Genomic DNA, 27534 nt, shown 5'->3' on the forward strand with positions numbered 1-27534 from the left:
GCTACAAAGTACAACTCCCCTTCTGAAACGTCAGGAGGGCTTTTATTATTTAAGTTTGTATCAAGTGAGCGAAGAAAGTTTTCTTAGAGAGACAGTGTTGCCTAGCAGCTTCTAGGCAGTGCACCTAAGTTTTCAGCGCGGACTTTTGGATATTTTCACCCCAGAGATATGTCCCAGACTGTAACCCTGAACGGACCCTCACCTTGGGGGTTTCGGCTTGTGGGTGGAAGGGATTTTAGTACACCTTTAACTATTTCAAGGGTACGTAATAGCTATTGTTATTTATTTACTTTTCTCCTTCAATATTAGGTAGGAAGGCGGAGTGTCGAGCCTGCTTATAAACTTACGGAGTAAGCGTATTCAAAGGAAATTTGCCGGTGACTTCATGAGAGTTTGTTCCTCTTTTACTTTGAGCGGTGCTCACCCTGTGGTCAGAACTGAACCCAGCGTTGGATTTGACCGTGCGGGAAGTTAGCGTAGTTTAACTAATTTTAACAGTCGTGAACCTAATGCGAATCGTAAGCTGAAGTTGATACAAAAGGTTTTGAAATATCGAATTCTTAGTTTTTGGTCCTTGGTCCTTAACGATTTGTATCGACGTTAGGTTAGGAAGAAAATGAGTGAAGTGACAGTCAAGAAATTATTGAGGGTTCGTCCTTTATGAGTATTTTACTTTTCGATTATCTGAACACGAACTGTTATATTTTTAATTAATTGCTGAAGGAATCCGTTGTTCAAGGACCTCTACAGTCCGTGCGTAGTTTTTAATGTGCTGAATGAAATGAAATGCTCTTTCTCTAGGCAATGTGGAATGAATGAATCTTGTAGTATTACTAGAAACTGAAGCACTGCACTCATTACTCTATGCTACGCTTCAATAACGATAGCCTAAAGCTTTCCATTGTTCCTTGTGCTTGTTAACATTTAGTAATTCTGTGCTATTAACGGACGTGCTGATCTTTAAGTTACTCCTTAACAAAGTTATGCGTGTACAAAAACGTTTTGCAGCGAACGGTCCCCAATCTTATGAACTACAAACGTTTTAATTCTAGGTGATATGATCAAGAAAACAAGTAGAGCGAAGAAGCGGATTCTTTTTATAGCCTTGTATGGTGATACCAGACCTCTTCTACGAGCAGTTTCTTGCTGTCTCTAGAATTGCAAGTGTACAATAGAAATTTTGGAGCTGCACTTGAACCCAGAAGGATACAGGTTCAGATCCTGGGAGGGGCATAACTGTTGGACTCTGGAGGAAGGTCCTTTATGTGAACAGCTTCCATATTTTCAATCATGCAATGCGCAGTGTAAGATATGTGCCCATGTATTAGGTTGTGTGCTCACTAAATGGCCATACCCATAAAACTCCAGTGACATTTTATTAGTAAACCATGCAAACAGGCATGCAGTGGGGTAAGAGTGTGGTTCAAAAAGCTCACTAACAAGGCATTGAAAGAAGTGAGGCAGAGGAGAATAGTCGGTCTTGCAGTGTAAACAGTGCTTGGCACTCAGCGTGGGAAGGGTGTTGACTCTTGTTTGTCATCAGTGATTGTGGTGTGCTTGAAAGGTTCCAGGTGTTGCCACGGCTGCTTGCCTCCGCCCTCCCTCCTGAGCCATTTGAGCAACCAGAGGGTATAATCCTAAATCTCATTTGCAGTGACCAGTTTAATGGTTGTTTTTCATTACTGTGTCTCCAACCGTTGGTATAATTACTGCTGTTGAGGAAGAGTAAAGAGGATGTACATGAAGTTTGCCATTCATATCAGCTGCACTCCATCAAGTCTCTGCTGGTTTTATGTGCTGCTATGTCATAGCAGACAAGAATGGTAACACTGTGAATTCTGCACCGCAGTGCTACCAGTAGGATTCAGCTGCTGCAGTCAGCCTTCTCGCAAAATATATTAGCCAATGACGTCAGTGAGGAATTCCAAGAAACACAGCCTAGCTCTAGTGGTCAGGATAGATTTGCGCATATTTCTTTTGCCTTATTATTTGCTTAATTTGAAAATATTAGCAAACAATTTTGTAGTGTATATTTTTCAACCAAGTATGTAATTAAATTCCATTTTGTGTATTATAGATGTGTTATGTTTTTTGTGTGTGCATATAGAAATACAAGAACTGCCCGAGCATAAGAAAGTGAAAGAGGAATCCCATTTGTTCATCTATCCAGGGCCTGCATTTTCTTGCCATGCAACCGATACCCTTGCTTCACGAGGTGATGTGCATTGCTAAAAGAACTGGGCTTGCAACTGAAAAGGAACAGGTTGTATTCCCAGCTGGGACACTGTTGTTGTACCCTTTAGCAACACACTTAACCCAGATTGCTTCGGTAAATACCTCACTGTACGAATTGCTGGTGTGTAAAATGCGGGTGATGTAAGTTCTTTCTGATAAGGACGTCTGCAGAGCAAGCAAATGCTGTAGTCCGTGCTGCACAGCATGTCCCATTATGTAGCCGTTCCCAGCGTCCAACATGTGATGTAGACACAACCCTTTCACATGATATGATACAACTGTTCCTTTACAAATTAGTTACTCAAGTTACTCCAAGCAGCTACCCAGCTCTAAGCTGACATATTTAAGCAGTGAAACACTGCAAGGATTTTCCATTTATCTTAAGTAGCCAGCGCTATCCAAGTAGCAGAGATTCACAGTACATTTCTCCTAGTTAATGATCTAAAACACCTGCGTTCTGAGGCCATGAACATTTGGGGTCCTGGCAGACTGCGTGAACTGTAGCAGCTGTTTGTGGCAAAGGTGCTATTTTTTAAAAAAAATGTGTAACATCTTTCTTTTACAGATAGGATATGACATGCGTAAGTGAACTTCATTTACTGTCTATGGAGCAAAAGGGGCCAGTAAGACCGCAGCCCAAATCGCTAAAGCATGTTGTGGGAGTGTGCGGAAAGTTGCAGTTGTGCGATAAATCCTCACTGAAACAGACGAAATCTCAAAAACTAAACCTGCCAGTCCACAGTGTGCATCAACAAACACTCTTTCCCAGAACAACTTCTGGCTACGTAACATAAAGCAGAGGTGTTAAGAACAGCTCACAGTCTCCATCTTAAGCCGACAGCTCACTCTTGGCTCAATGTCAGTCGACACTCCCAATCAGTGACCAGGTTAAATAAATGTGAAAATGGCACAAGGTCAAAACAGCTCTAGAGCTTTTTTTGGACAGATTTCTCAATCAGGCAATTAATCAGGATTGACTAGCAAGTTTGGATCACTCATTTGAAAGATTCATTGCCCAGGCAGGTTTTTTTGAGAACATACTGCCGTAACAGGTATCACATACTGTACATCCAAGGCACCAGTGCCCTCAAGCATTTTAGCTTGAGAAAGACTTTCACCAACAGGTATTGTCCAGAGTCAGTTCAATTTAATACCAGGCATTTTAAAATTCTATTTTCACATCTTTGATTGAGTGGTGTAATTGTTTCGGCTACAAACGCCGCTGTTTTGATAGACATTTCCTGCTGTGGCTGTTTTCCTGTGTCTGTTTTTCCCTCTCTTTTCTCTTTTCCTCTCTGTGGTAATATAGCAGGCCTTGCACTTGTTTTGGGAGTGAGGCTACGTGTTTCCATCACCTCTCTGGGCAGGCCACTCTGTTCCTGTGCTCTTCAGCGTTTTCTCCACCATTCCTCCCGCATTCCAGAGTGCCATGTGACTTCAAAGGAAATGAGATTTATCAACGTGCTGTCCCCAAAGCCCTTTTCTCCTCGGCTGCTATTTTCTCAGGGCGTAAAGCAATCTTTAATCAAATTGGTGATATTTTTATGTGTCAGGGGAAAGAGGGGAGAGGCGCCCTAGCAAAACTGCGTAAGCATAGAAACTGAACTGGTTATATTGCGGTGAATTGCAGTAACTCAGCATCTTCAATATGGTTTCTATTTGAAAAGGTCTAGGGTTTCTACAGTTTATGTTTCCGCTAAGTGGCAAGCTGTGCTTTGAGATTAGCTTATGTGTTCATAAACAAATGACAAACATGTGACATTTTTTGTAAGCATCAGTTGACCTTCAACAAGGTACGAATGGCTACTGATCTTTTTAGCATGTGGATGTATTTCATAGTGCCACAAAACCCTCCAGTGTATGTATATGATGTATACCTCTAGTTTTAGAAATTCAGTTTTAATTGAAAGAAAGAACAATCCAATGCCTTTGGTGGCATACTAATTGGATATGCAGTGGATCCACGTGATGCAGATGTTTAGTTAACTAAGTTATATTTAGAAGTATGCACATAACCATTTTTTACTATGTTTATTGGAATCAGTTACCCCCAGCACTTCATTCTCTTTAATAATAACACCAGAGTATTTATTCAACAGTTGCTTCTCTTTGTGTCACTGGCAGAATTTAGACAGTTTATAAATATAATAAGTCAGTGTAACATATCACTTGAATTCTCATTGCTTACTTGCTAATGCTTTTTTGAAATGTCTCCAGATCTAGAACCACGGTTTCAGACATTAAACACGGGAAACAATAGAGGTATTATCAAATGCCGATGCCGAAAAGCCAGCATTATCCACCACTGTGCTTGCCTGAGCACTCTAACAATGTGGCACTCTCTCGGGACCACAAAATAAACTGTCCAAACAAACAGGATATTTATGTGCAGTGATGACACCACAGAAAGCTTTGACCTGTCAACATTTTGCACACGACTGAGCGACGTTGATCCCACATCTGCCCAGCAAATGTTTATTTGCTGGGTGTGCTCCCCCTAGCAATCCGATTGGTTGTTGTGCTGCATTATATCATTTGCTGTATGTCACTTTCAAAATGCGGTATGTGGCTATTGCTGGAAAAAAAAAATCTGCCAGTGAGTAAATGTATAGGCTACCATAATTTTCAGTTATCACTTAGTGTAGAACCAGCATAGAACGACTGCTTATATCACAGTTTTCTACAGAAAAGAAACATTGAGTTCTTTTGATTGCATTAGTTGCCATGTAGTAAATTTCACTTTCAGTCTGAGAAATTTAATTGAATAAGGCTTAGAGCAGGCTGTTGTCTCTCTGTTTGGCTGGCTGTTAAGTAGGTCATAAATAAGGTTTCATATGAAGTTTTGAAGATTGATTCTGTTTTCATTCTTTTTACTTAATAAATGTTGTACTAATTACCCTCCATTTCTCATATTACATAGGGAAACCCTCCATTTCTCATATTACATAGGGAATTAACTCTACACATCAATGTGCCCTCTGTTTGTTATTTTACATTACTGCAGGTTTTAGAAGTGTAGTTGACTCAGAGCAAAAATGTGTCATACAGAAGTCACTTTGAAAGGGATTGAATTGCAAAAAGAGGAGGTGGAGTCAATGCACAGGCCTGTGCTCATATGACAATCCTTCAACGTGAACATTTTTCAAACCTGTCTATTTGGAAACCCAGACGTTTTCATTAAACAAAGCCTGCTTGTTCCGCTGAAAGTGTCAGATTCATTTGTGTGAGTGTGTGTGTGTGTGTGTGCGTGTGCGCGTGTGTGTGTGTGTGTTGATAATTAGGGGCTTTTCTACAAGCCAGCCGGGACAGTGAGTCATGGATGGCAATTCATTCCTGACCCCGAGGTTGGCTTGGTCCCACTGAAATAACACACTCACGAACATGACATGCCACTGCCAGAGGGCTCACAATACACAACTGTTTTCACAGGCAGGGACCCTGTGGCTCAATGCTCCCTGTTCACAGTTGAGCCTATGTCAAAATTAGAATCAAGAGCTCCAAATGAGGGTTCCTACGCCGTCTGGGCCCCCTGCATTTCATTCGCATGAGCTGTGGATGGAAATAAAGAAAATGTTTCTTTTTCTTTGTGCTCATTTGCTACTGAAGTATGTGCCTGCATACTTCCACACTTCACTGAAAGTTTAGCATGGAATAAAGCATAACATAGCATAAAAAAACATTTCTTAAAAGAACTCAGAGCTCTTTAACCTTTTTTTTTCCATGAGAAGTAACAACTTGTCTTCTTCTTTAAGGGACCGAAGACTTGTTTGCTGTCAAGGTATAAAGTTACCACATTTTCACAGTGCATTTTCTAAGAACCTTCATACAGTGGGCTGCAATGTATTTGTCTCCTGCAGTGTCAAAATATTATTTCAAAGTGCAGATACGTTCCAAGCACTGGCTCCAACAGCAACACAGCTTGATGTTGCATCAGTGAGTGGCAGACAACGCATTAGAAGGCATTATACATCTTTAAAAAATCTAATTGTGGTTACTCTCCTTTGAAGCTGAGTGGCTATGCATCATTCCCCTTGAAGGAAATAATGCAGAAATAAGTGCGTAACAGTGTCAGTCTGTCATCAGGGTGATCGATCTGCATGTTTTTCTCTGATCCCCTTGTCTTTGTGAATGCTTGGGAGAACAGTGTGTTCTGAGGGGGTTCTCTTGTGTCTTCCATCAGCTTTTTCACACTGCCTGCCAGCATTTTACTGATGCTCGATTTTGGCAACGAAAGTTTGCAGCGAGCTCCTCCCGCCATTTTGGCTCTATTTGCAAAACTTGTTGTTTTATTTTTAATGCCTCAGAGAACCTCCCAGATGGAGTAGAGTGAAGAGGCAAGCACAGAACTAAAGACGTGGTGGTATCGAAGGATGTAGTGATGGGCGGGTTTTTGTTTAAACTCTTCTGCCGCCACATCCAGATGACCGGTTGTGCAGGCACAGAGGGGATTGTGGGATAATTACCAAAAATTGTTGACATGTGTAAACGAAGGCCCCTCTTGAAGGTGAGACCTCCCCCTCTGAGAGGACCTTTCTCCGGACTTCCACAAAGTCACAATATGTCAGGGGTTGAGAGCAAACAGAAAGGGAAGCTGTGTTTTGTCATCCAGCTTTTCAAGAGCCATGTGTGTGTTGAACTTCACTTTGCATTAACTCCCTCATTAAGCAAAAAAAAACTGTGACGTAAACATTGCTGTATTTTGGTTTTTTCACTTGTATTACTCTCCTGGCTAGAGTGTGAAAAGATTGTTTCAAGCTTCCAGATGTAGCTGGATCTCTGAATTATGTCTGCTGGGATTCGTTCAATTCCTGCTGTGTGCCTTTGTGCTGCTGTCTTGGAACTGACGGGAGCAAATGGTGGAACTGTAACGGGTGTAATATCATATGCTGCCACATTGTTGTCCTTTCCGCAGGTGTGACACACACCGCCCTAATGTGTGCGTTTCTCTCCCGTTTTGTTCATCTGTGTCAGATTACGCCTGGCAGCAAAGCCGCACAGAGTGACCTGTGCCCCGGGGACACCATCCTGGCCATCAATGGGGACGCCACAGAGACGATGACACACATGGAGGCCCAGAACAGGATCAAGGCCTCCACCGATAAACTCGTCCTGGCCGTCAACAGGTAGTGCCGAGGGTCAGAGTTCATCTGAACTCTTAACTGCAGAGTGTAAGAACTGCTTAGACCATCACAGTATCAACCCCCTGTTAAAATACTGCTGACTGCTACTGCTTTTTTTTACATTGCATATGTCTAAATTCAATCCATTAATGAAGTGCTAATGATTGTCACATTAACCGATATGGAATATACTATGAATGAATAAGGTCACCATTCTTAAAATGATTCAGCGAAAATGCAAGTACTGTTGAGTTAGTGTTCTGTCTGTGCAGTTAATGTGAAACGTAACGGAGCCCTCCAAATTGCAGGAGCTGCATTTATCATGGTTGCATGTTGTCTCCTTCCTTAGATTGAGGGAATGAGGGAAAAAATCATAATTTCAAGTATTTTTCCTTACCTTAAAACCCTTAGGTAGTTACATTCTACCTTGTCTCAAGCGGAAGCCGATATTCCAGATCAGTGGTACATGCTTTAAGTATGGTTGTGTTTAAAGCCATTTTTGCACAGCCTCACTGATCTTTAAATCATCTGGATGGCTCATGCCATTCTCTGCACCTGCATGCCATGAGGATCAGTGAATCTCTGCAGAATCTGTGCAGCATCTGCGCAGCATGACACTGTAAAACAAACTGACACGAAGCATTGAAGCCTCTCTGAACTTTCACACATCTGGATGCCTCATATTCATGCTCTGTGCCCGTTCTTGGGCCATCCACATAACGTAAGGATCAGTGCTTTGTGTCCAGGTGACACGGGACACACTTTGGGTCCGGATTATCAGGGTCAATATGAGTGAGCCATGTAAAAAGTTATGACAGTTATCCCAGATTTTTGAAATATGTGATTGGTCAATGTGATAGACTTTTATAAGGGATTTATTGTAGGCACTCTACTGTAGATAATACCAGATATGTACTTCCGCCACTTACAATTTGACTGACAGCACTGGAGGTTGTCCGGAACATTCCTCTCGGGAGGGTAATGGAAGCATGGAGTAATTAACATTCTGGAAAAGTGGGATTCAGTGGTGATCTGCGTTCTTCACTGGGGTTCTGTTCCACTGCAGCCGAGGATGTAGAATAAATCCGAAGGAATGTGGAACTGTCCAGAGCGCACCGGTCAAGGGTTTCAAAGGCTCAGATGAGAAGCAAACGAGGAAGCTGGGGCTAAGATGACAAGGATGGGGGATTGAACTTTCTGCTGCTTTTCTCCAAATAAGGGAACGAGCAGCCGATATTCCTCAGAGGGTAACATTTGCCCATAAAGAGACTTTGTCTGTTGAATGAATATCAATGTGAGATTTATTTTTTCGCCCAAATCTGGTGTCATGTAAAGTGTTCAGAAATAGTTAGAGGGTGGTGTCAATTACAACCCAGATGTGCCATAATAATGTTTTACCTTATGGTTTTAGAATGACTTTATGAGCAGTCCTATTGAAGCGCTAGCAACAGCCAGGCGTTTCAGAGAAATTGCCTTGGAGTGGAGTATAATGAGTAGATTTAAAAAAGGGGTGATATATTAGTCCAATGATGAAAGTGATGAAATTTAGTTAGACTGGGAACTGCACTCCCATAAAAAGACATGACAGGCGGGAGGCTTCTTGTGGCTTTTTATAGAAGTTTGGGGTCTGAGTTCCTGTTCCTGTTCCAGCTTTCATCAAATTCCATGACACGGCAAATAACTCCAAGACATTTATCGCCCCTTTGTGAATCTATCCCTTAAAACTCGCTCTGATATACACTTTACACATCTACTCCTAAATGCATTTTCAGTGGTACAGAGAAGTATATTTCTTCAACAAGCCAGGCAGCTGAGCATATAATTGGACAGAGAGCGCAACAGCAAATTATGATTGGCTAGTGTTCTTGAAAAGAGTGAATAATTGCTTTTGTTCGCGTCATCTGTTAGTTAGCCTGTTTTCGTATCTTGTCTCCGTGGCTTCACATGATCGCACACCGAAACTAGGCCACATAATGGCTTTTCAATGCAAAACGAGGCCTGGTATCTGCTGGTACGTGACCTCCAGGCAGTTAACGATGAGCAAACACTGTTGAACAGCCTTGCTGAGCCACGGGCGGGTTGGATTGCAGAGATAAGACTTCCAGTCCTTCCTGAAGTGGTCCAAGTTGCTCGTGCATGCACACGGGGGCAGAGAGGTGAGCACCGTAGCTTCCTGAGAGGAAAAATCCGGGGAGGGCACTGGAATGGCTTTACCAGCCCAGATTCTGCTGTGCTATGTGTGGCTGCAATTTCAATTACATGGACTTTATAGCGTAGCGCAGCATTAGCTTTCACTCCATGGAGCAGAGGCTTTGAGGCATTGCAGTTTTCTTTCCCTTTATGTAACTTAAAGAGGGAATTTCAAACATCGGGTAACCCAAGCAGCAGAGGTGATACAAAGATGTAGGTCAACGTTATAAACAGGGAAAATATGAGCTGTGGATCTCCGATCTTGATAAGCTTGCAGTTGTGGCATCTTTACTGCATCTGCACATCTTGACATGTAGTTCTCTGTGACGTCTTTTGGAATGACTGAGGAATGAGTTATAAGAAACAAGCTTTTAGAATAAAATTCCACAGGCGGAGGATTATCTAGCCTCAGTCTGAACTACTCCTCTCTCTTTCAAAAGTGATCGATGTTAAATTCCAAAATCCAAAATGTATGGAGTCTTTACATTCAGTTAGGAGGCCCTGTTATCCAGAGAAACTTGCCAAGTAGGAGTTTACATTAGAAGATATCAGTTATTACTTCTTCCTTGCATGTCAGCTTTATTCATACAATATATAAAATATAATACACAATGGTGAGAGAGCGAGAGGAAGAGAGACAGAGAGAGAAGGAGGGAGAGAGCTAGAGAGAGAATTCATAGAGTACATGGCATTCGTCTTGATGAGAATGCTGTTTACTGGAAATGCAGTGAAGCAAGCGCCTCCAAAATAAAACCCAATTGTGCCGAGAGAGTCGCAGAGAGTTATGATGTGGAGAGCGCTAGACCAAGCTGTCATTATATAACAACAACTGAAGGCACTCAAATAGCCAAGACAGGGAAATCTGTAATTTTCTGGTGGTGCCTCTGGGTAAATATATGAGCGTGCACGTCTGCTGTGAACCCAAATTGCTGCGAGAGGAGCAAAGCCTGAGGCACTTATGTACAAGAATGTCGTCGTAATGCCTCTGTATTGTTTCATAACCTTTTTTTTTTTCTGCTCGATCCGTTTAAAATAGCAGCAGCAGAGACCTTCATGTCTGACTGGAGACCTTGAAACTGAGTGAAGCAAGCGCAAATCCTCATTTTGTGACATATAAATATATCCTGCACTGAAGGAAGCCAGGAGTGTAGCTCTAGCAGGCAAATAGATGTTGCTTCAAATACTAGTGTTACGTCGGGATCAAGGGGTGTTCTTTTTAGCACATGTATTACAGTGAGAGGGAAGAGGGAGTAGGCGGCGGGTCCGTTTCCGAACAACTGAAGCTGCCTGTTTCAGCTTAGCTGTCCCACTTTTCGAAGCCTCTAATATCATCTCTCAATGCGGCAGTGTGAATTAATATTGCTCCATAAATTCTGCACTGTATTTCTGGCAGTGGCCTCAAAGTGGGGGGCTCGCTGGGAAAGATTTGGCATTTCGGATAGCAGGCGCACTCCGAGTTCACCGCGGTGTCAGTGCCGTGTGCAAGCCAAGGGCCTCCACTGAAACATTGTCGCCGTCTTTTACCGCGTTGCCAAGGAGTCGCAAACGTCTCTCTCCTGGCGTGTCGCTGAGGATGTGAGCCTGCTGTGAGAGCCTCCACCTCTTCGTTTTTAAAAGCGCTGCGGCCATGAAGGGCTCTGGGACGGAGGAAAGCCGGTTCCTCAGAAGTGGCATGATGTCATCGCCAGCCTTTCTTGGCCTGGAAGGTTCAGGAGGCACGAGTCATGAGGTCTGGGCAGGGAGGGCCTGCCGACTGTGACCATGACTCGATGGTGGTGACTCGTGATGACACGTCGTGAGTAAAGAACAAGTCTGGGGGGCGGGGTGGTTCCTCTCAGGGGGAAAAAAAAGGGAGAAAGCCTCAAGATCCTGAGGCGGTGTCGGCAGTGGAGCCGGGGCGAGATGACTCTGGATGTCTCTCTGGCATCGATCTTGTTGTCTTAGTCAGACGCTGGCTGTTTGACCCTGCTGATAAGGGGGTTGTAAAAAGCTTGTTTTTTGTCTGTGTATTGCGTGTGCTGTGGAATCAAAACAGTTTCTCATGGAAGGGCTGAGTCAAATGTCAAATCGGCTATTTCAGTCACTGTTCTCATAAGGACCCATATATATGATTTATTGTACAGGATAGCTATCATGAGGGGAGAAAAAATCACCCAATTAAAGCATGGAAGAGTCAAAGTAGAAAATACTGGGCAGTCAGTTTTCAATCCAAGCTGCGAAAGATGGGAGGAAATGACCCAATGGCAGTGCTGCAGCACAGCATCTCTTTTTGTGGCAAACCTCTCCTCCGCTTAATGCGGTGAGCGAAACCCCACACAGCCAAAGTAAACCGTTCACAGCCTCCGTCAAATCTCCAGAATCAGGAAATGAAAGCCGGGCAGAATAGCCAGAGGGAGGAAAATATTACCAAGGGAAAGTTATAATGCTTTAGAAAAGTAGTAACGATGACCTGAAGGCCGGATGCATACTGGGGACTTGCGAGATTTTTATTTTGTCTCTTTTTGGTGTGATATATGTGTTTGCTCCCCGTTTATGAGCTGGGAACGGCAGGACAGCAGATTGAATGTGTCATATATGGGGAAGGTGTCAGTTTTCCTTTTCTGCGAGTCTCACTGCAGCAAATACCTTTCTGCGGGAATATCCGCCCCAGCCCTCCTCCTGCAGCCTTGGCACTGATGCCCAGTGAAAAGAAGCAGGTTCTTCCCAAGTGCTCCGCATAGCTTTGAAATCTCACAGAGTCCTTCAAATCCCTCGCATATTGACTCAATATAGGAGGATATGCTCTACTGACTGGGACGGAAAACAATATGCTCCATTGAGTGTTTTCAGTTGGTGTTTATCAGAACATGTCTGCCTGTTCTGTCTCCAGCTCCCTCTCTATGGGCCCCTCTGTCGAAGTCCAATGTCCTTCTGTCACAAAAGCCGTTTCCGCTCTCTCTAAGGACCGGGTTGTGCATGGATTTTGATTAAAAGTGTCACAAATACTGTCCTCCCTTTTCCCCATAACTCAGAGGTCAAAGGTCAACGTTACAGAGGCTGCTGATATTATTTGTTCCAATTTCCGGTCCATGACTCAACTGGTTATGTGTGGATCTTGACAAAACTCGACACAAATGTTTCCTCATCATTCCCCAGAATTTTGGTTAAATGTCAAGGGCATAGATGCCCCTGATCAGTTTTTTTTCCCGTAACATTTTTATTACTACTTGTGTATTAGTACCTATGATTCATATGAGTGATCAAACCAAGGTTCTGGCTCACTGTGTTCATTAAACATCCCATGGCATTTACTGAAAAGATTAGGCAGTTCCCTGGTGTAACGGCCGAATCAAAAATTTGACTCTGTCAATCTGCCCATCTAATCAGGCCCCAATACACCTAAATATATCCCTCCCTCTTTACCTCAAATGATATATGCTGAAAGTTCTGGTGCAAAATTAATGTGCATTACCTAAGAGGGTGCCACACATTGGTAATTGTTTATATGAATCACCTCCCTCTTCACTGTAAGGCGATTCCAGATCTTCAAAATGTATTTTATAAATGCAATCTGTTATGTGAAAATGTCTGGCTAGTATCCATGCCTGTTGTTTATGCATTCTTGCAGCTTATTATGCAATAAATGATGACATCAGTTGTCCACCACCACAGTGCTAGTAAACATATTTGTACCCAGTGTCCATTAATAAAATATGTGTACAGTATTTTCTGCATTTCAGTGCTAGATCCTTTTTATGTACTTTTCACACAGGTGGATATTTATTGAGTGTTGCATAGTGATCCATATTGCATTTGACATCAACCATTTGTTGTTTAAACTCAGTACAATGGTGGATAATTGCTCTTTTTTATTTCCATCTTTGTCCTTACCTCAGTTGACCCTGCACAAAACACAGCAGAAACACATATCCTGCAAAACTGACCAGGCTGGAAAATGAAATATTCCTTCCCAGCGGGGTGCTTTCCCATTTCAAACGTTCGGGTAGCGAACGGAAACGAGACACTCGAGTAAAAAATCCGCGTCCCAGATCTGTCTGCAGGCCCGGCCCTGGCAGGATACAGGACATCACGGCCGACCCTCTGGGTTCGGCTGGGCCGAAACGGTGACCCTCGGACCCGGCGGTCGTCAATCCGCGGCGCCCACACGAAAGCGCTGAGATACGAGCACCTCTGTCTGCTCCACTCCGTTCCATAGCATTGCCTCATCCCGCCCCACAGCCCCTGCTCCGCGGAGTCGGGGTGACATCAACCCGCGAGCTGTGAATTTTCCACCAGTGGAAGGGTTACAGAGGCCTCTTTGTTGCGCTCATTCCATGGGCATGCTGTTGTGTAGGTGTAAGTGACTGACCCGGGACAGAGGAAAACCGCGGAACGGCGCTTTGTTTTTTAAGAATCTCGCCTGTCGGCCTTCTGGCCGCGTCCATTTGGGGCGAGCTGATGTCATGCAGCCGGTCCATTTGGAAGCTTGGAAAACGCATTGCAGCTGCAGATGTAATATCAACACGCATACGAATAAGAGTCTTCAGCTTCCGAAGAATTTGAAACAGTTGCTCAGGCCTCTCTCTTTAATGGTCAGAAATTTCCAGAAGTGGCCAGACTATCCTAAATCATTTGCTGGTCTTAATATGTGAGCAGACACGTTATTTAAAGCATTGGTTTTACTACAGGCACTTTGCTCTTTGTGAGGAATTCACTCTACATGTCTGGTTTGTGAAATATATACAATAAATTTTAAGGCCTGTCCAAGAAACACATATAAGCTGTGAATTATAGTGTTCTTGGTTGTAAAAGTTCACATCCACAGTTGTTTAGTCATGGGCTCATAGTCTTATGTTTCACTTTGTGGGTTAGAGAAATGCATAATCAGACCTTCTTAGTTATGTAAATGTGAGGCAAGGAGTTAAAGAATACATTTTTGCATCACAAAGTATATGCAAGGTGGTAGTGTGATGTAGTAGATAAGGAGCTGGAAAAATTCCCAGTTGGACACTTCCATTTTACCCTTGAGCAATATACTTCACCCGAATTGCTCAAATAAAGAAAGAACTACATAAAGTGATTGCGATGCAAGATCTGATTTCTGATGAAATGAATATTGCAATTTTTCAGGATTGAATCATTTAGCTGGGGACATTTTTAATCACTTTGTCCGGGAAAGAACCTGAGCAGAGAATCTTTCAGTTTCAGTTTTTGTCAGTATCAGTTTTTTGAACAATGCGTAATGATTCCAGTATTGTCTTGAGGGTCCTCTCCCAGCATGCAGAATACATCAGTTTGAAAAACACATGTCACCTGACTCACAAAACACAAAGCTTTGCAAATTCTGCCCTTGCTTGAACTGCTACGGAGTTGTATCTTTTTGCCTAATAACCATAGGCATTTGCAGCTCTGTGCAATTACAATAGCTTCAGTGCTGCCATCCACATTGATTTCTCATGCGCAGTTGGGTCAGATTGGCCAGAAACCATTTCACTGTGGAGTTGAAGTCTCTTTTTTTGATACATAGAGTTATGCTGGGCAAAATGCGACCTGTGGCGTTCCCAGTCATGGAAGAAATCCATAAAGCGCCATTATTGGGCATGTTGCTAATGTGCCTTCCTCTTAGCACTCTGTGGGAGAGTCTCTAATGGGATGAGGAATTGTGTTTAAATGACCGCTCTGTGCTGGACTGTAAGCCATCCGCGCAGCATGATTAATGAAATTCCTGGTTTGTCCCAGACCAGCACGCTGGTGCGGAGGAACCGCACTAGGTGGCTTGGATGGTAACTCATGCCTGTGCTGCGCTGAATATGTCCAGCACAGCGCAAACACAGCCCTTCTTCCATTTCCGTACCCTGCAGAAAAGAAAGGGAGAGAAAAAAATAAGCATTCCACCATAGTTGTCACTGGATATAGTATAAAAAAGGCAATAACGTTTACTTTGGAATACAATGAGCCATTTAAAACCCACCACTCCGCCATTTGCATTTGACTGTTATTAGTGGTATTTAATGAAAGGTTAGTGTCATCATTTTTCTCTGCTTGCTTGAGTCATATTGTGTAAGTGCAGCGTGCGTTATTGTGCGCTTAGGCCTCTGATCCCATATTTGAAGTCCCTTTGCAAAGGAATGTGTCCAGTAAAAACAGCCCCTAATGGCAGCCCTCTGAAACATATCTGTGGAAGGGAAACTGCAGTAGCAGGACCAACAGCTGAATGCCATGCAGAACATTAGGGTAGGCTTTGTGACAGGAAAAGTCCTGGACCGAGCGGAAAGGCCCGCGGAACCTCGCTGTATCAGACCTCCGAACGAGAACACCGGCCACTGGAAAATGTCACGTTCTCCAGCACCGGCGTGACAGGAGACCTTCCTAATTCCTCCTTCTGGATCCATTTTTTTTCCAGGTCAGAAAGAAAGGTCTGGTCTCCCGTTGTTTTGGAAGATGGAAAAACAAGTCCATTCAGAGCGAACCTGGAACCCGAGCTGCAGGTAGGAAGTACACTTGCATGATCATGAATAGATATTAAAATAAACACAGGGTGTAATAATGCTTTGGATAATTTGGATTGCATTTATATTGTACTTTTCATGAGTTTCAAAAGCTCTGAGAGTGGGCAGCAGGAGGGTTTGGGGGATGGGGGGAGGAGGTGACTCACCTCAGCCACCACCATTATGCCACATCAACTTATCTTATGCATGGCAGCCATTTTGAAACACTCACCACACGCCATCTGTGGTGGACGGGGAGGGATGTATTTGGCTAATTCTACTGCTGGCTAATTATTAATCATTATTAATTATTTGGCTAATTACAATGCTAATCACTGGGGTGATTAGATCGGCAGATTGAGATCAGGAATTTAGCCTGGACACCAGGGACCCCCCAGCTCTTTGAAATAAGGGCCCGAGGGATCTGTAAGGACCACTGTGAGTTCTTGGTTCAACCTCTATTCCAAAAGGCAAATGTTTTTAGTCATGCGCCGTTGTTTTGCTGCAGCAAGAACCAAATAAGAAGCAAAGCTCTTCTTCATTTGCTTCTGGCCTTCTGTTGAGGCGACAGCAAGATTTGACTGTTACTGTCCCCTGCAAAAAGTACCACTTGAGTCTGCCAAGTTTCTGTCCAAGCAGCTGAGCTATGTAAAATACACGATGATGAATGTGAGACGGGTAACTAAAAAATATGCGACACAGAAAATAGTCTCATGATCATTAATCACAAATCACACCATTTAGGGCCATTTGTCACCCTTTTGCTCATTTTCTAAAGTATCAGTTTCTCCAATGACAGAAATAAATATAAATATAGATGTAGATATATTTCACTGTTCTGTGACAATAAATGATGCAGTCACAGGAAAGCCAAAAAGTAGATAGATTTATACACTATATAATTTGTGTGATCAAACAAATGTTTCATTAAGCAAAGGCCAATACTACATGGGGAGCTTTTGCATGCAGCCAGTTACAGCCCACTGTATAGAGTGGTAAGGGCAACATTGCAGTGTTTGTTTGACTTGCGTGGTTATTTTTGTGATATGCGAGTAATTATTTTTGCAGTTCTGTGTTGTTTAGTCAGATGTTTATAATCCAGAAACTCACTTGTAATTCGCTTCGGATAAAAGCGTCTGCCAGAAACAGATTAGAATTCTGCCTGCCACCCGCGCAACACTCAGACATCCTCCATTCCTCCCAACGCTGCAGTATTCAGAGATAGAAAACACGGAGATAGAAAATACTGTTCTAGACATGTGGCTTATATCAACAGCTCGGTGGAGAGCAAACCGTTGTAATGAAAGACAGGTTTTTGCATAATTAATAAGAACAACACATCCACTCAGGCAATATATTATTCTATTATTACAGGCCCTGAAGTAGCCACTGTAAGTAAAAACAAGCTCAGAAAAGCTCTTTGTTGTCATTGGCTCTACTACTGAGTGCAGACAAAAGCATTTGTTGGATTTATTGTGCAATTGTTAATAGGATTTTATGAAGGTCTCATCATTCTAAAGCACTGAAATAAGGTGCTTGTTTAAATCTTATGGTAAGGTACGTGTTTGGTGCAATAAATATTAATAAACTCAGACTGTGTAAACGGTAATGGGTCATGATGTCAAATCCTACATGGCAATAGGTAAGAATTATGAAAATCCCAATGCATCCCTTACTACTGACCGAGGGAGTGGACAGGGAACATTGTATTTCCCCACCTCAGCAAAAGTGAAAATCTTGCTTTGATTAGCATTAGGAAATTCCAGACTGTAGGGAAGGAAGGATCAACATGAACATCATATCCACATATGGGGATCATGCACGCAAGCCACATATAGATGTGAAAAGGAGTTGCTTTCTGTTGCTTTTAGAAGTTGACACAGAAAGGTTTGAGAGTTGAGTCCTGTCCTACTCGCTTTCTGCCAGGTAAACGCAGAGGTTTGGCTACTGTTTCAGGCCAGTTCATACTCACAGCTGGGGATCCAATCAGTGGCAACAATGGGGCCTCGCAAACCTGAAAAGGAGACGTCTGGTCTCCTAGGGTTACTGGATAACCTATAGTAGATTTCTGCAGTGGTTAAATACATGGTGATGATGTCAGATAAAAGGGTCATGGCACCTTAAATGCAAATCTTTTCCAAGAAATATTAGTCATAATCAGAGGCGTGCCAGAGACCTTCCAAGTGCCTCAGTGGAAATTCCGACCGACTGGCCTGAATGTAACCCATTTCCAGGAGAGGAAGTGACATATGGAAGTGACGAGGTGTGTCCTCTTTGTGCTCCACATCAAGTTGATCCTCCATTCGGAGGTTATGTCCTTGGGAAATTACATGAGTATTCTTACCATTTGTGGCATTGTGTCCCATCTAGCTATTTGAAGGCTTATTCTAATTGTATTAAAGAAAAAAATAAGGGTTACTCCAAGGCTATGGTACAGGCTTTGTTGGAGTTCTGCCATATGCCCTGGTTACCGCTCATGAAATCTGCTCTGATAACGTACACCAAGAATAAGCTGAACAGATATGATCTGCAGTAGGGGAAGTCACTTTTGACTTTTCACCGACGCTGGATGGAATCTCTATTGTTGACTTGCAGTGGCCATGGAAAATACGGAATTTGAGAATGTGGAAACCATAAAATACAAGTCACTACAGTCGTATTCTCAAAACACTCTGCCAAGCTGGCAGGAGAGGTGGAATTCTCTCAGCTAGCATTTATTAGCTCTGACAGCTAGGGTCAAGCACGGCTTTTTTCATTACTCGGAATTCTTGTAACTTCAGAAAGCCAGGACAAGACAGAATCTCCTTCATGAATGGAACAAGTAGCTTTTATTTCAGATATGACTGTCTGCTTTTCTCTGAGATTTCCCTTTTTTTCATATTTAATTGTTACATGTTCATCAGACAATTATTAGTGTGTGTGAAGCTGATTTCCTTACTTTTCCACTGAAAATTTAGGCCTACTTGACTGTAAGACAGAAGAAACAGTTTTACATTGACAGTTTTGCAGTTTGAAAGAATTCCTTAAACACCAGACATCAGTATTCAAAATCTACTTTCACAATTTTCCCAACTGATATGGCCCTATCACGATTTGTAGGTAAAGAGAAGGCCTGGTAAAGGCTGTGTTGCAGGTAGAATTAAAATTTCCACTCTCAACGGGGTGCCTTTTATGTGGTTCCTCAGATACAGTATGTCTGCCAGTTATGTTTCTCGGTTCAATTCAGCTCTCTCCCTCTTGCCAAAACGTCTAATCAACACAGTGCTGCAGAGAGGTCACGGTCATCGTACCGGAACCATATTCTGCTCTAGATCAAAAAAACCTGCGACCCAGCTTATTTTGATGTTTGTTTTCCCGAAAGGTCTAAGAATTGGGTGAAATAATTATTTAATCAAGCCCTAATCCCGGGAAATGTCTACATCTTTATTTTCACTGGACGGAATGGTCAGTCCTCTGTCAGCACATTCAGGAGCGACAGAGATCTCCCAGGCCGCAGCCGTCGCCTGCTGCCTCAAACGCGTTTTCGTCTTGGTGGCTTCCGCCGTCGTGCACACCCGGTAATTTAAACAGCAGCAGTAAAGGCCTTTTTTGTGTTTGGTTAGCAGTGCGGAGCGCTATGCGAAAAGCTTAATTTCTCAGGTCTGAGGATTACTGTGAGGCAAGAGGAGACTGTCAGAGAGGCAAAGCTCACAGGCGAAAGGCAGACATATGACTTCAATTAGGCCTTCCTGCTACTTTGCCTCAAACAAAAGCTGCTCGGCGTTTGTTGTGCATGACGGCCGCAACGCTGACGCTGCTGTCAGACACTTATTTGCACATTTAGGTTTTTATTTGTGTGTGAGACCGTCAACCAATAGCTGCTTCAATTTCAAAATGGAATGGGCTCTGTTTCTCCATGCTCCCAGCTCAAACACAGGGTCATCGTGTTCAGTCACCTGGGACTGGGGGCTACGCTTGGCTGCCATAGCAAAACAGGTCAGCAAAATCCGATGACCCTTTGATTCATGACCAGAAATGACCCCCCTCATCATTAAAAACAAGTTACTCCCGGTTATTCAAAACCTTTTTTCCTTCGTTTGTTTTTGGGGAGATTTGCTGCATTGTTACGCAAGTCATTGCGTAACAGAGCATTTGATAGCTGGAAATGTAGCTGTCCAAATTCACAATACCTGTGAAACCCAGGTTGAAGAGCTGCACTGTAACAGCCAGGGCCTAGCAACTAAGCAGTAAGCTGGATCGTATTGACAAAATAACAAGATAAGGTTGCCAGGCTATTAATCTTGTGATATGACGTAAAAATGGTACATATGAAATGTGGACTGAGTGTGTCAACACTGACCGCTGCTATCATTAAGTGTGCTTCACATTTGCTGTTTTTAGATCCTTGTAACAACCCCAAATAGGGGAAATAAATTTGTTTAATCAGAGACCCTATGTACCATGATTTGTTTAATGAAATAAATTTAAGCCTCTCTATCTAAAGGGAACTCGAAAGTTAAGGAGAAAAAAAAACAGCCCAGAGTCTAGAACGTTAGCTAGCTATCATACCAGCACATTTATAAGGCTTGTACCAGATGTGCTGGCTAATAAATCTGCCATCCACTCAAAGCAAATATCTATTAGCAGAAGATGAGAGACCGCTAAAGTAGAGATTATGGAAAGGTCTGTGCAACATGTCCACTGTATTTTCAACACGCAAATATAAAATGTGCACATTGCATTAGCACGACGATTAACGAAGGTTCTTAAATACGCCTCTTTTACGTGCAATTGACCTGATTGATGGATTCTTTTTCTTATTATCCATTTATTTGGCACAGGCACCCTGCTCCAAAGCGACTTGGCAAGATCAATACAGTGCATGTCATAAGAGCTAAAGTAACAAGGGCCTGGATATGTAGGGGCAAGAAATGCGCCAGTTATAAAGTGTCAAGCTGAAAAACTGTGCTGAGATATAAGCAACCAACCAAAGCCATTATTCGTCCTCATCAAGTCAATACTACAAAGTGTTTTTTAAGTTTCTGAGGTCTGGGTATTTGCCAAGCACCTGAGTACCTCATCCTGTTGAGAGCACAGAATCGTTTTTGTGCTCTTCCTTGGTGTAGGAGAATGAGCGCATCTTTGGAATCCATCCACACGTTATGTTTGCTCAGATTAAAGAAGTCATTAAAGGAAAATCTCAGTGTCGTGTCGCTACAGGAACGCTCGGTAATGCAATACCGCATTATGTAGCCTTTTCCTCCTTCTATTGTACTGACGCAGAAACTTGAAAAGGCAGGCCTGCTACAATTACCGGTAGGTAGTAATCTCCTGGAAGAAGGAGGAGAAAGGTTGGAATGATAGGGGGGGAGAGGGCTGCTTTTGTGCAGCCCGTGCGGTCTGAGCTCCAGAGAGGGGAGCGCTTTGGATGGCCTGGTGGCTCGAGTTCAGTGCGTGGGTTGTTGGGGGTGTGTGGGGGGGCCCTGATTGAAGCTGGCCCTACCTGGGTGGTCCACGGAAAGGGGCAAGGAGGGGCCACATATGCGAGGTGGGGGGGAAGCAGCGATGACGGGCGTCCTGCCGAGAGCCCATGAACCTCAGCCTCCCGGGGGCAGTCACCCCCGGAGTCACCTCCGACTAATCACCGCCCTCTCGGAGACATTCCGGGCGGCTGGGATGACACAGCATCGCGCGTTCCCACCACACACACACCCCCCCCCCCCCCAACCCCCCCTCTCCGTATCTCCAGCTCCAACTCAAACAAGCCGCTCCAGCTCAGACAAAATATTTACAGAGAAGCAGGGAGTACACATGCTTCAATAGCCATTTAGAATGTGTATCTTCTGGAGGTAAACTGATACAAATAAATTCCATGCCAGCAGTTTAGATCATTTAAAGGCGGTGGGGGATTCTTTATCTTCAGTCCAGGAGAAGTGAAATTGTAAACAGTTGAACTTATCTCTGTGCTATGTGGATGTCAGTATTAGCGTTGCATCATAAATGTTGAAGTCCAACCCTATGACGTAAGTGAGATTCTTACAGCTCTGCTTTTAGTCTGTGCTGTTTCAGCTTGATGTTTCTCTTACTTTATTGGAAACATATCTACGCAACAGAATATAAGAATATAATCGTTCAAAATGTCATGCAAATGTAGTGTTATATACTATCTGTCAGCTTAATAACACAGGGGGTGACAGTGGTCATTTTTGGTTAACAGTGCTGTTCAGTTCATTGGACACCAGGGGCCTTTTTTTCTGTCTTTAAGGCAGAAAGCTCTGCTGCAAAGATAATAAATAAATAAATAATATCCAATACTGATCCGAAGCTCCAAAATGTGTACATATTGATTTATGTGCAGAGTTTTGACCGTTCTGGTCTTCCTTGTGCAGCTGTGGCCAGATTATTGTACTTTTAACATAAATAAATACTTACTCACCCAGGAGCTTTAGGACAGTGTGAGGGTATTGTATTTCTTTCCCAAGCTAAGGAAGGCGTTGTTTGCTTAGCACCTGTGCGAGTTAATGCATGTGTGGATTACACTTGAACTCTGTAATATATATATATTTAAAAAAAAAAAAAAAAACCCTGCCACCTGCAAACTGAAATGCAGGGAAGGAACAAACGTGGCCTTTATTCTGACGGTATTCTGACTTGATTTTGTCCTTTTATTCTCAGGATTTCAGGCCGATCGGAAGCGCGCCCAGCAGAAAGCCGGCGCCGTACGTCCCCGAAGCACCGCTCAACAATGGCAGCACGAAGGTGAACGCCCAGTACAACAACCCCGGCGGGCTCTACGCGAACAACAACGGGGACGGGGCCTTGCCAAAACAAATGGGCGGCCTCAGCCTCAGCTCTCCCCACAGGTGAGCCGTGCCGGGCAGCCCGCAGCGCCCCGTGCCTCCCGGTGCTGCCCGCTGTTGCCTGGCGTCTCAGATCAGTGATGAATGCGTGCGCACATCCAAGGCGTGACCTCCCCCGCGCGCGGGGAAATCGCAGCCACGCCTCACTATTTGTTTGCGCTCTCTGGCGCCTTGCGCTCTCTCTCGCATCTGCCTCGTTAAGCGTACCTTGACCTGTCCCTGGAAAAAAAAAAATAAAAATAATAAAAAAGAAGGAGACAATCTGTGCCGGGATTCGGTAACATGTTTATGACGTTTGTCTGAATTGTGCTTGAAATTTACAGTCCCCTGCAAAACGTGACTGTTTACATACAAGCTGAACCCTTCACTAGGCTTCAGCCAAGCATGTGTCCTGCACACTTTCAGCAGTAAATGTCCTGTTGGCGCTGAAGATATCCGGCAGAACAAAGCTTGCCTTGGGCTGCAGTCATCACAGCACAATTTATCTTCTCAGGCGGACTCTTTATAAAAGCCGATGAGTTGGTGGTTGGGTTTTTTTTTTTATTGTCAGAAAACAATCCCATGATTTCATTAGATTGGAACTGTTTATGTAACTGTAGGCGCTATCCAGGTAACAGTAGCTACTATTATGTGGTCACAGTAGTGCACTACCATGTGCAGCAGTGTAGTGATGCATTAGTACTGGACTTGTTTTATGTCATATCATGGGACAGAGTGCAAAGTTAAAGGAGTTGGGGCTTTCTTAGTGAGCTTACAGATCACTGAACTAAACCAAACCTTTAGCGTGAGGCGTCAGCAATGTGTCTCTTTCAGTCCCGAGCCACGAGTCCATTCCCCGGGGAGTCGAAATGGCTTCAACACGGAGTCGGACGTTTACAAGATGCTGCAGGACAACGAGGAGCCCGTCTCCGCACCCAAACAGTCCGGATCTTTCCGCTATCTCCAGGGCATACTCGAAGCTGAGGATGGAGGTAAGAGGGAGTCCTTCATAAATTTAAGCTTTGCTCATTTATTGTACAGTGAGAGCAAATGAAAAGCAGCATTAATTTAGCCAATGTCTCTTTAGCGCCAGGTGTAAGATTTCCCCCAGTGATGTGACTTGACATGTAGAACAGTTTGTACTTTAGAATTTAGACTTGCAGCATAAACTTGAAGTTTTCCTTCCACAGACAGTAAATATGTCAAAGAGTAAGCTTTTGAAGCTTGGTTTAATAGCAACTGTTTCTCATTGAAATACAGTATCATGAGGTACAGTGCTTGGAAAAAGTAAAATATTGTTTTTTTTTTTCTTGTGCACTTTTGAAATAGTGTGTCTGAGATCTGCGAGGTCAAGCATTATTCGATATATCAACGGCAACACAAATTAAAGTCCTTGAGTCAGCACAGTGTCTTAGCTACAGTGACTGGTTTGGTTCATTGCCAATTCATGTTATTCTTTTAATTTGCTGCTAATCACTCACAGGTGCTAAAGGGATTAAACAAGTATAAAATCATGTTGTAACAGACTAAAATTAAACCACCTTTAGTCACAATGCCAGTTTTCTCTCATTACCAAAAGGTTACATTGACACGACACTTTAAGGCTCTTAGCAAGTCGTGACAAGCTTTGGATGGAAACAATGTCACCCCTAAGCCCTTGTCATAGTTATTGTGCACTGTCTGCCGGTGGAAAATCCGACTGAAATCCCATCGTTTAAGTGTGGAAGGCTACATTGCTGGTGACGGCAACAGCTGCTGTAATGTACGTCTTTGTGTTGAAAATGACGGCTTTTGTCCAGCTAAAAGTTGAGAGGCAGGCAAAACCAAACATGTGAGCGAAATGGCACATTCCTGTGAGCCCTGGCAATCTGCAGTGTCTGAGGGCTCTGGGGTGGATGAAATGTCCTCTTGGTCTTGCATGAGAAAAAGGCTAGAAACAAGGGCTTAGCTTACATTTCAGAACAAGGATTACTTGTGAGCGTGTTTTTTTTTTTTCTTCAATGCCTCCTACCTGGGCTGAAAAAAAAAAAAACGCATTTGAATCATTGAGCAGTGTGATCCTGTAAGGCTTGCAGTTTTAGTCCTTCATTTTCTGTTAATCCGTATCATTTTGAAATATTTACTGGAATTCGCGTCAGCTCAAGCAAACAGAAGCTGCGATCCACCCCACCAAAGGAGAGGCCTCAGGTCTCGGTAAACATGAAGTCATCCTTCACATCCTTTCCCCTCCTCACTTTGAGACCTGTGGGAGTGTCACGGGAGGGAAATCGGGGAGGGTGATGCATTTAAAGCGTTTCTAATTGGGTGTGAGACGCAAGCTTTCTGCATTCTCCCAGTGTCAGTAATCAGTACCCCCCAGCCAATAAAATTAACTTTCACTCCGGCGAACGGCACGGCCCTCCTCACATGTGGAAAAAAAAGGTTGGGAGGATTAGCAAATTAAATCAGTCTGGCCCAGAGAAGGGGGGATCATGTGGCGCTATTTCTCATGTTGCCTCCCCGCAAAGAGAATTTTATTAATGAGCGGCTGAAATCAGGCCCGCCTGTCAGTGTAGCAAAGTATGTGTATTAAAGGCGCAGACTTATGGAAACCATCTGGCCGCAGGTGCAGTGTAATACGCTGTTTCTGAAGTCCTCCCCTGGTTTGAAGTGACTTTGGGAGGTAGAGAGCTGAGCTAATTGCCCCGGCTTGGCGCGGCAACAGTCCGCGGGCCACGGGGAGAACGCCATTGTAACACTTACGCGCGAGTGTTTGGTCCTTAATGTGGAATGTTTGCACTGCCAACAGCTGCGTTTTTCTTCCTAATTGATGCGCCCCTGCTGTGCCAGCCCTGGCGCGGCGGCCATATTTAACATGTGAATCGAGGAAGGGCTCTGGCAGGGGGAGCCGGCCACTCCTTGGCCGACGGCCCGGCTCGGCCCCCGGGAGTAACACGCACCCGCGATGTCGAGATACGTCTTTGCGGTGGAAGGCCGCCTGAGCTCAGCACTCGGATAGATGTGTGAAGAACACACCGGGTCGTCAGGGAACACTCCTCCCTGCCGATGACCGCCGGCCGAGGTTAACCCTGACTGTCGTCATTTCTGTCTGCGTTTGCCCTGCAGGTGTCTCGCCGACCGACAGACTGAGGAACTTGAGGTCGCCCGTCAGGTCCCCGGTGCCCAAACTGGGGAGCCCCATCCCGAGCCCCATATCCGGCCTGCAGAAGCTGCCCCAGTGCACGCGCTGTGGGAACGGCATCGTGTGAGTACACAATTAGGGACACTTGCGCTGGCCTGCTCCAGCATGCCTGTCGACAGAAACACACACACACATACACACATAAAGAAACATAATGCACATATGCCTTTCGGTTATGACAGGCTTCTCTCCACCCACTCTGTCCTTGAAACCAAGAGATACCAGTAATTTCCAAATTAGACAGTACCAGGGGTAAACAGTGATGTCATGTCATTATTGCGTAAGGTGCTGAATGCTGAAGCACAGCCAGATCCTCTGCCTGGGGGATAAGGCTGAGTAAAGCAAGCCACGCTAAGGTGAACAGAAATAACGATACTGAAAACGACTGTCCGCTGCTGTTTGGTACATTTACATTTATATATTTAGTCATTTGGCAGATGCTTTTATCCAAAGCAACTTACAAGTGAGGCAGAGTACAACACAACACAAATACCCATATGAGAAGTCAACAATATTAGAAGCGCAGCATGACCATGTTTCAGTAGTTGGCCAGACAAGGTACAAGCTAGCTAGTAGAGATATAAGTACATGAAACCAAAGAAATTTTTTAAGGAAAGTAAAGTTTAAGATGTAAGAAATACATAGGTGGTAGTGTTTCAGGTGTTCAGGGTGAACGCAGAAGAGCTGTGTCTTCAGGCTTTGGTAACTGGCAATCTTGTGTGCACACGCAGGGGCACGATTGTGAAGGCGAGAGACAAGCTGTATCACCCGGAGTGCTTCATGTGCGATGACTGCGGCCTGAACCTGAAGCAGAGGGGGTACTTCTTCATCGAAGAGAACCTCTACTGCGAAACCCATGCCAAGGCCCGGGTGCAGCCCCCTGAGGGCTACGACGTCGTCGCGGTCTACCCCAACTCCAAAGTGGAGCTGGTCTAAGCTCCCACCCACCCCAGATCGTCACCCTTTGCATCGCCCAGAATCTTCCTCCTAAGTAACATTTTTTTTGGTTTTCTATGCACTGCATATCCAAGCTGTCGCCTGGGGAGATGGTGATACGGATAGGAGATGGAGATTTCAGAGGTGTGTGTGTTTCTCTCATTGCCTGTCGCACTTGCAGTACAGCATACTATACTTGTGTGTTTAGTTGGCTGGTTTTCCTCCTAATGGGTTTGGTTTCTCTGCACACCTGAAATGAATTAGGCCATTGCAACCCATAGATCTAGAAGAGGGATGATTTTGTTTCTACATCAGTAGCACTTTTACCATGGCATCTCATAAAAAAAGTGGTTTAAAATACCTGGATATGCAGATAAATGGCATCTTTCTTGGGGCAAATTCTGTATGAAATCAAATGAAAAAAATATAACATGACATGGAATGGCAGGGCAGGAGCACATGGCTGAGAATGGAACTCTAACCTTCCTGCCTCGATGTACATAGTTTCACGAAAGGCCATCTTTATTACATCTGTTTAAATACATTCCTGTGCCACACCAGAAGGCCTTTTGTCTCCTCACTACAGC

At 43.9% G+C, this 27534-nt stretch overlaps 1 protein-coding gene across 1 annotated transcript; it reads left to right on the plus strand.

Annotated features, from left to right (window-relative positions):
- On the plus strand, window positions 1-27534 carry pdlim4 (PDZ and LIM domain 4). The gene is made up of 7 exons (XM_036524278.1): window positions 1-261; window positions 7207-7358; window positions 15928-16012; window positions 22667-22854; window positions 23665-23822; window positions 25936-26074; window positions 26743-27534. The coding sequence occupies exons 1-7, from the start codon at window positions 169-171 to the stop codon at window positions 26945-26947; spliced, it is 1020 nt and encodes a 339-aa protein (XP_036380171.1). The 5' UTR covers window positions 1-168; the 3' UTR covers window positions 26948-27534.

This window comes from Megalops cyprinoides, chromosome 3, assembly GCF_013368585.1.
Source record: "Megalops cyprinoides isolate fMegCyp1 chromosome 3, fMegCyp1.pri, whole genome shotgun sequence".
Taxonomy (NCBI): Eukaryota; Metazoa; Chordata; class Actinopteri; order Elopiformes; family Megalopidae; genus Megalops; species Megalops cyprinoides.

Coding starts and splice junctions, on each gene's coding strand:
- pdlim4 (XM_036524278.1), top strand. CDS start 169: ATGTCCCAGACTGTAACCCTGAACGGACCCTCACCTTGGGGGTTTCGG. Junction 16,013..22,666: donor ACCTGGAACCCGAGCTGCAG/GTAGGAAGTACA, acceptor TTTTATTCTCAG/GATTTCAGGCCGATCGGAAG. Junction 23,823..25,935: donor ACTCGAAGCTGAGGATGGAG/GTAAGAGGGAGT, acceptor TTTGCCCTGCAG/GTGTCTCGCCGACCGACAGA.